Source organism: Labrus mixtus, chromosome 11 (assembly GCF_963584025.1).
Source record: "Labrus mixtus chromosome 11, fLabMix1.1, whole genome shotgun sequence".
Lineage (NCBI taxonomy): Eukaryota > Metazoa > Chordata > Actinopteri > Labriformes > Labridae > Labrus > Labrus mixtus.
In genome coordinates, this window is record NC_083622.1 from 17,553,219 (window position 1) to 17,562,705 (window position 9,487).

The following is a 9,487-nucleotide window of genomic DNA, read 5'->3' on the forward strand; positions in this document are numbered from 1 at the left end:
TGATTCGTGTAGAAAGGGTACTGACATAAAATGTCATTTCTATGCAGATGATATCATTATATATACTTCCAAACAACCTCCTAAAGGTCCAGAGAGAAATCTTTGTAAAGTAATGCTTGTGCTCAATACCAACAAAACAAAAAAACATGTGCTTCTCAAGGTTCAAGAGGACCATTGATCAGAATCAGAATCAGAATCGAAAATACTTTATTAATCCCAGGGGGAAATTTGGTGTTACCTTTGCTCTTGATGATAGTTTTCAAATTTGCAGGCTATCTTAACTTTATTAAAAGTGGACTCAGTGTAGCGCTAGTTTTTGCACACATCACTGCACTTTAATTGAGAAAGCTGCTATGTCTTACTTATACAAGTGTATGATAAAACTTTGGCACATCTTTCTGTATAAGGCTTTAACTACATAAACTACAATTATATATTTGCTCTCTACTGACTCAAACAGCTCTCATGGACACATTATGGTTTTTTTTGTTTGTCAGTCTCAAAAAAACAAAATATTGTATTAGCAAAAATATAAATACAACAGAAAACAGAAATAAGGATTTCTGCTTCATATATTAAAAACTAAGTAGATGCCATGCATACAATTTTTTAGTTGTGGCTAGTTTGCAACCCCTGTTCCTGGCTTACAGAAGTTTGTTCTCAAACTGTGCTACAGCCTTTCTCCTGAATATCCTTTGGTATATTTTTTAATATTTGAAGAATCTTACTGTAAATACAATGTATGACCTACTATAATGCCCTATTTGGCTTTAACATCAGAAACAAACACTGGCCTCCAACAAACCCACTAAAAATCAACTCACCCTTTTCTCGCTCCCCCCCTGCTGCCCACCACTTTGATTTGTGACATGTGAAAACTCTTAATCCTTTAATAAGATTACCAAAGAAAGCCAAGTCACCTCTAGTGTGTGTTCAGTCACAGATCCTGGATCAGTTTGCTCATCCAATGCTCTTACAACAAAGGGGAGGGAGGCTAAGTAAGACCTGTGTCAACAGATCAGATCGAATAAAGGAGAAGAGGGAGAGCACAATATTGACTTTACATCTGAAACATGTTCATATTCTCCCATTTTTTACATCAGGCAAACGTGGATCATTTTGAAATGAAGTGAACCACATTGTACTGAAGCTTATTTTTGACCATCCACTCTGAATGTGCTGTATTGTGGCTTGTTGTGTGACAGTGAACGAGTACTAAGGTAGAAATTGTTGCTATAAATAAAGTTAAAAAAATTAATGAATATTGGTGAATCTGAAAACTTATTAGAAGTATTATTTTGTCTTTTAGGTTTCAAGTCTATTGCCAGGGGGGAAAAATATTTTATTACGTTTTTGCACTCACATGGACTCTTCGGCCCCCTTGGGATCAGGACTGGTGCAGTGATTCACATCCCCAAAATAAGGGTGCCAGAGACTGGGGACCCCCACTTCCCTGGTGTGCAAAGCCACGTCCAGGCATTAATAGGCCTATCCAAACACTAAGACAAAATAAAGAAACTAAATAATACAACAGCCTAAAAACCATACAATCAAAACAATTATCATAATTTATTGTAAGAAAGGCAGAAGCAGAGTACAAGTAATTTCCAAGTAGACTTTATCACTGAGGGGACAAACAAAACTTAACAGCCACACAGATGTGAACAAGTGCAACAGACACCTACATTGTTGCTGACATGTGCAAACTGACATTTGAAGTATTTTTTACACAATTTCATTTTCATTTCACTTAATGATTTAAGTGATCTGTTTTTACAATGATGGGTAAAATATAAAATTTAAATTTATTTGAGATTTGTATTTGTTATTTTGGAAGGCATCCCCCTCTTGGGGGCTTGCGACTCCCACTTTGGGAACCAGTGGTTTACACAACCTCCCCCAAAACAGTCTCTAAGCTGAGCCAAGGCTGAAGAGGAAAACTGTCCAGCACACACACTCACTCAGCCTTGTGACTGTGCTCTCTGCTCCGCTTCACTAAATCAAAATCCCCAAGGACGAGGATGTTCGAGAAAGAACATAAGAATTAAACTACAACTAAAGTAATTAAATACAAATTGTATACAAAAAACACAAATCATTTTCACATTGACTCATTTCATAAAACTAAAGGATATTATTTTAATTGTAAAGCTAAAGCTTTTATATCTCTCCTCTAAATTTTAGAGATAAGTATTTTAGTATTCGTTGTACAGATGAAAATGAGTGGTGTATGTTTTAACCCATTAACCAAAACTCAAGTATTTTTACAATATCAGTTATACAATTATTTAAACCATGCAGCCAGGAATTATTCATTAACATTTCCACTGAGCCAAGCCTCTATTGGTTTATTTATGTTCAATCAATGTGTTGCCCCTTTTTCAATCTCCACTTAACATATTTATGGTTGTGGACTAATTTGTATTGCAAATATAGCGTATTTAGTCTAGGTGGAGACCAAATCAGAGCTCATAGAGACTAAAAGATTGGATAGAAACATGACTCTATATTAATGATAATGTTGTTCTGTTGATTGTGTTAATAGGCATATGTTTGTTTTCAAGTACATTCGATCAGTTAAAGACTATACAAAGGGCTTCCAGTAAACAAAGTGGCAATTCAATATGTAACTGGAAGTTTGTGACAGTACTGTGAATAAAACAGCATGGACTCGTTTTACTTTAATCATAAAGAATACTTTTTTTCCAGATCAGTTGGAAATGTTGGCAGCATATATAGAAATGAAATAAAAAATCCTGCTTTACTTTCAACTCATCTGTATTTCAGATGAAATTGTTGACACTCTTGGGGAGGGAACTTTTGGGAAGGTGGTACGATGTTTGGACCACAGCAGGTACATTGTTTTCATTTCCAAGAATACTTTTTTTCCACTTACAGTTCAATCAATGTAATACGCTTCTCTGCACGTTGCCTCTGCAACCCAACCATCTCTGATAGATCATATAAATCTGTCTTTCTGCTGCACTGTCTTTTGGTTTCAGTGTTGGATTTAAATTACCTACTTCAACCCAGTACCCTCAAGTTTCATCACAGCAACATCTCCAAAGGGTCCTTCCACTGAGCTCATCAGAAATCCTCTTCATAATCACATCCATTCTAAATCAAATGGCTCAAGGCATGCTCACCCCAAAGACAAAGGCGTTTCATTGCATAAGCAAGCTTTTCCTGTTGTGCACTCTGTATAAAATATATATACATTTTAAGTGTCCTCTTGTTGAAATTGGATGTGAAGCTGTTTTCACACATGCACTCCACTTGAGGACAGCCTGCCCTTGAAATCTTCCTGAGTTGCTTATTCACACACATCAGACTCAGGAAGCAAGACATGCCATAAAAAAGACGATGTGGAACTCCAACAAGGCGGATGAAGCTTTAGAGTCCGATACTATATTCTCACTTTTTTGCCTTTATATCAAAGCTACTTGTAATTGGACTTATTCACAGTATCAATTAAGTGGAAAAGAACATTTTACAAGCAGAAAATAGTAATTTCAGTGCACAAAGATCACATTGGCCATGAACAACATCAACCCTGCACATTCCCTTGCAACGAATTGACCTTAATATTACCTGCTGCGTTCATCTATCATCTCGCCCCGACTTTTTACAGGAAAACCTTTGTGTAAAGTTGGGATGAAAAACATTGCCTGTTTGCGTTCATACATGCAGCTCACTTGACATTCGGGGAAACTTTTCAGGAGTTTTGTGCTAGTGTGACAACATCAAAACTAAAACTTGTAAACACACGTGTGATCCTCATAGGGTCATCTGCTCATGTCACAGCTGTTTCTCCAGACCTGAGTCCTCCCTGGATTAAGGAAGAAGGGATGACACAGCACAGAGGGAAGAGAGATGCGTATTGACGGTTCATACTCCATCATCCTCTCTAAGAGATTAAACAACTGGTGGTGCTCAGTCCCATGTGATAATAAGTACTTCTGAAAACACAAAGAGAAACATGTTTGAGGATCTTAAAGGTCTCGGGTCAAGTCTAAAATCTTTTCCCCTTCCTTAGCTCACCGTTAATGGTTTGCACTTTGCTTTCACATAACGACCGGCGTTGGAGCACTCATTCCAGTCAAGACGCCCCCGGTGGAAATACTTCTGCTTTCTGTAAAGTTAAATAACAATACAAAGTTCACTTGTGATATTGTGTGTTAAAATTTGCAGGAGTGTGTTACCTGCTCCTTTGTATCATTCTCCGAGGTATTGGTCCCAGTATACTCTCCATCATAGCAAGATGCTCCTTATTGTCATGAGTCTATGAAATAAACACACAAATGAATAATGATGCTCATGTCAACATCTACACTTCAGATCATTTTGCCATTATTAACTCCCATGTGACCTGATATAGTGTGAAGCCTTTGTAGTATTCAAAAAGGATGCAGCCGATACTCCACACATCACAAGGATGACTCCAACCCAACTCTGTGGCACAGGAAGGAAGCAGATGAAAACACTACACAAACAACAAAAACCCTTCTGAAAGGTCCCACTGAGTCCCCGGTCTTAAGCAACATCTCTCACCCAGTACGACCTCTGGAGCTCGGTAGTGTCGTGTTGAGATGACGGTAGAGTGGTGCTCATGGTCAAAGGTGGCGCTGCCAAAGTCAACAAGCCGCACGGAGGTGTCGTTAACTCTCCTCTCATTACACTTCTGAGAGCAGATAGGGGTTTAACAACTGAACAGGTTCTGAGCTTTAACTCATCATTTAAAGGATTACTGGGGTAGGAAAAAGTCGGAGGCTGGTTTCGTAGCTTTGCCTTTCAGTTCTATCCATTATGGTGACATATACCCAGCAAAGTACAAGCTCACGGCTTTCAACACAACTACTGTATGATGAAGACTCATGGCACTGAAAACATGAGGTGTCTGAAGATTAAAGAGGTCGTGAACATGCCAGCATGCCAGCAGCCGTTATCACTTGATTTATTTAAAAAATGTGATTTGCTCACCTGTGTTTATTTCAAACCGGTTTCATAGTTTCTCTCCTTGTTCTTCATTTTTCATTCAATTTGTTTTTCAGATTTTTCCAAATTTTAGCAATAACATTTTTCTATCATAGAGAGAATTAGAAACACATCATTGTTCCTTCTAAGGTACCGCACATTGTCCCAAAAAAAATCCACACAAAACACACAGTCCTCTTGGATGTTCGTCATAAACTGAACACACACACACACACACACACGGTTTCTGCGGAGAAAAAATTTGCATCTAAATGGGCAACCACAAAGCAATCTCCAGGGTTGTTCTGCCTGAGTTAATCCCTGCTTATTTAACATCCTGCTTTTCTTTCACCCCTAAAGGTCCCAGCCTTCCTGCCTGCAGCTTTGTCATACCTTCTCAGAGTTGTATATGATGGAGAAATCTGAGTTGACAAAGAGGATGTTCTCAGGTTTCAGGTCCGTGTGAGTCAGCTTGTTGTCATGGAGAACTGCAGTGGAGAAGGAGGGGGGGGGGGGGGGGGTACATTGAGTTATATCAGGCCCGAGACGCCCTCCTCTGGTTAAGATGTCTGTTAGTGAAACAGTTATAAAAAAGTTAAACGTAATGGTCCTTGAGGAAGCCACTTTTTCTGCTGAAATATGACTTTTATTAACCAGCAAAGAATACCTAAGTATGAGCTGTTTTATTACTGAGTCAAAATGACTGTCTTGTTAAAAAGTAAGATGTTAACTTATAAAAACTAATCTTACGAGGTAGAGAAGAGTAACTACTAGGCATTGAAAAAATACAGACATTTGATGTTACTAGTTATGTGATAAAAGTTAAAAGACTATTCCATGGGCTACTTAGACACAGGGATGATTTGATCTTATGCTAACAAGTAGAAGTGAACACAACGGGGGAATAAGCACAGAGGTGAAAGGGCTGAAGGCACCAGAGTCCATCTTTACAGCAGAAAAAAATACACATTTACAGCCATGGTTTTGGTCTCTCCCGTTAATTCCACTAATCTTCAAATCTGTACTGGTGAAATTTTTAGACACCTGCAGCTAGCTGTTACAGCTAAGCTAAGAGTAGCCTAACTAAATTCAGCCTTTCTGCTGTGTTTGTGATGTTGTTTCCTTGTGAAGAACTTTTCATTTGAATATCCTATGAGTAATATGATGACTGCAGTAAATTGTTGGCTACTAACAGACCTTCCAATAAGTCTGGTTTCTGCACTTGTCATGTCTTGCTTGTTAGCTTGTTAGCTTGTTAGCTCATTTGCAGGTTCATGTAGGCCACTAGCCACGGACACAACTGCATAACTTTAAAAACTGAGTGTTTTCTAACCCTGTTTTACACTCCAGCCCCACCCTATGGTCCAAATATATATCCATTATGATTGAGAAATAACACACTTGCAGTGACCACCATGGAAAACTTGAGTTCTTTAGAATCAGGTGTTCAACATTTCTGAGAAACAATTCACAATTAACAAAACATAATCAAGAATATTAAGACTAGATCATTAAAAAAATACAATAATCATTCATTACACAGCCTTGGTTGTGTTTGATTTTACTTTGTTTTGGGAACATAAATCAGGCACACGTTTGTCATCCTCAGGTAGCAGTCACCCTTTCATTTAGCCAGCTTATTTGCTGCTGTATCACTGTCATAGCTGTAGATAAGAAGCTTAGGCCTACTGCCAACACTGAAGTTAATCCTGAGAAACAAGAGAAAAAGTAGGGTGGACTCACAGCTGACAGCGTGGCAGATCTGACGGGCCATGTGTCGGATGTGGTTAATGGGATAAGGCAGGAAGTTGTTGGCTTTCTGGAAGTCAAAGGTGCTGAGAGACAGCAGCTCAAAAGAGATGCATACATGGCCGTAGTAGTTAAACCAGTCAAGCATCTGCACACAGTGACTGATGAGAGAGGATAAACACAGAAATGACAAGAATCAGACAGAAAAAGAGCAGCAACATCCCAACACTGATGAAACAACTCACTGTTTGTTTTCTGGATCTCTCTCAGTGATCTTCTCCAGCACGTTGATTTCAAGTTTGGCTGCTTCTTTGTATTTCTCTAAGTTCTTTATGATCTTCAGAGCAACATTGCTTCGTCCTCTGTGAATCAAAACATTGTATTAAAGGAGTGATAGTGCTCTACGTTAGCCTATTTGACAAATGTGTCAACTTTTCATTACAACATGAATACAATGTACCTGCCGTGGTCCAAACATTTTACCACCTTCCCAAAAGTTCCCTCCCCAAGAGTGTCGACTATTTCATCTGAAATACAGATTACGTTGAAAGTAAAGCAGGTTTTTTATTTTTATTTCTGTATATTCTGCCAACATTTCCAACTGAACTGATACCTACATCTGTCCTCCAGGACGTCCCCACTTCTGTAGATCAGGTGGCCGCTCTCAGTGTCCCTCTCATTATCACCTTCTGCCTCATCGCTGCTTTGCTGTAAACAAAGTTCAACACATGAATGACATGCGGACAAAATAACTCTCAACTACTTTAAGTATTTTTTAGTTGTTTCCAGTACAATTTAACAATTCACGTTTTTTTTACATTTAAGAGGCACACTTTGGACTGCAATGCATTCATTTGAATACTTAAAATCATATAATGTATAGCCATAGCTTCAGATGCTACACTAATGATCAAGTGTAAAAAGGCACAAAGCTATCCAGCAGATGAAGCAAAAACAGTGATTCAAAGAAATGTTACCTTTATAAGCTTCAACATGTGAAACACATCAATAAACATGATTATCTTTATTGCTCAAGTTTCTGTACACAAAGAAAATAAATGTAATCTAATGTACTCACAAAGTTTTAAATAACAAATTACATGACATTTCTACATGAAGTTATCACACAGGAGTTTAATACGATTATTGTTAAAGTGAGATTAGACATGATGAGTGTTTTTTACTTTAAGTATCCTAAATGTATTAATCCTAACACTAGTGTTGAATACAACACTTAAACTTGATTGTGATTCCTGATTGTCGCTCAGGTGAACATTAGGTCACCCTACAACAATAAAGAGTGATGAAATAAATACATTTATACGGTTTACAGTCCCTCATGAGGACTTTAACGATTATCGATATAATGAAAGATAAACATGGTCAACTCATCCTCATTGAAATAAAGTTGCCATAATAACATTCTAAGTCTAGAAAAAACCTCGTCTTAACTGTCAAACTAAAGTACTGACTTAGTGACCTCTGACCCTTGCCCTCTGAAAGGGCAAAAAGGTGGTCAGCTGGCTCAGCCTGATGTTTTTAAACCTACATGCGGGTCAATACATAAAGTAAAATAAGTATGTACTAACATAAACTTTATTTGACACATGGCTTTCAAGCTGCAGACTCATTATTTCACCTGTCGTAAAATAACATCCAGCTGAGTGCAAAGCTCACACATCAAGATTCAGTGTGATGACCTGGGCTTCTTCTAAAAGAGGTTATAAGAAATGTCAAGCGACTTCTGGCCTCTTTGGAGGAGCTGAGGCTCTATTTCCATCCACATACTGAGACTGTTATTAATATCAGAAGCCCAGCATGTGCTGAGGAGACATTTACTGCAGGACATGACACAGACGAGCAAGTGACACATATAAACATCCAGTCTGCAGGTGATGTGTCCTTACACGATTTAGGAGCGTATAAAGAATTAGAATCACAACATTGTGCAGATTATTTCAGGTGAGAAACCAACCTTGATGCAGATGTGTCAGAACTTTTTGTTGGAATTGATGTAAGAACACAGCAAATGCAAACACATGAGGTGTAGATACTCACAGGGAGGCAGAGGCAAACACAGTCCAGAAAGGCTTTATAGAGAGAGTACAGCTCCGTCTTTCCCATAACACAGAGAGCTACTCAGAGATGAGGAGCGTTTTGGCAGAAGAGAGGAGGATGTGAGAAGGTTGTAAAAATGTGAAGCAGCAGGAGAAAAACTAGGCACTGGTGAGTTTTACAGAGAAAAACACAGGGGATGGTACAAAACAGCACTGAAGCAAAGACAAAGCAGAGGACATGTTAGGAAGTAACATGTGTTGTCCTGGAAAACCAGAAGACAAGACACAACTACAAAGTCAGGCAAAAAAAAAAAAAAAGAAGAGCAAGAAGCAAAAGAAAACCTCTAAGGTGGAAAGTAAGAAAAAGTCAAAGACAGGAAAAAATGAACAAGAACGCTGAAGACAAAAAAAAACAAGAGATATGAGATGAAATGAAATGACGGAGGAGGAGGGAGGTCAGACAGACAGAGTGTGAAAGAGAGAGCTGAGACAGACGCTAATAATACACTTTGGTCACAACCCCCTGAGAAAGTCTTCATGAGGAGAATCAAGATGTGGTCCGAGGGAGCGCCGGAGGGGAGAAAGAGGAGGAGGGATCCAGTTTCACTCAACTTACAAACCGTCCTCCTTGCACCTCCTTAACCCCTGCAATATGTTTTCACACACCTGTCCCGCTCGGCGTGCTGCAGATACTTTTCAACACTCAG

The 9,487-nt window shown here is 38.7% G+C and overlaps 1 protein-coding gene across 2 annotated transcripts; it reads right to left on the reverse strand.

Annotated features, from left to right (window-relative positions):
- Positions 1 to 1,526: 1,526 nt before the first annotated feature.
- Positions 1,527 to 9,405, reverse strand: clk2b (CDC-like kinase 2b). 2 transcript variants are annotated; one of them, XM_061050405.1, is made up of 11 exons: positions 8,782 to 9,405; positions 7,341 to 7,431; positions 7,184 to 7,250; positions 6,969 to 7,085; positions 6,718 to 6,884; positions 5,368 to 5,462; positions 4,552 to 4,678; positions 4,370 to 4,452; positions 4,203 to 4,282; positions 4,042 to 4,132; positions 1,527 to 3,959 (listed from the first exon to the last, which is right to left on the reverse strand). In XM_061050405.1, exons 1-11 carry the CDS (start codon positions 8,845 to 8,847, stop codon positions 3,786 to 3,788), a joined length of 1,158 nt encoding a protein of 385 aa, XP_060906388.1. In that variant the 5' UTR covers positions 8,848 to 9,405; the 3' UTR covers positions 1,527 to 3,785. The 2 variants fall into 2 exon arrangements, with proteins under 2 accessions (XP_060906388.1, XP_060906387.1); XM_061050404.1 differs by having other exon boundaries at positions 1,534 to 3,959; positions 4,552 to 4,681; positions 8,782 to 9,388.
- Positions 9,406 to 9,487: the final 82 nt, after the last annotated feature.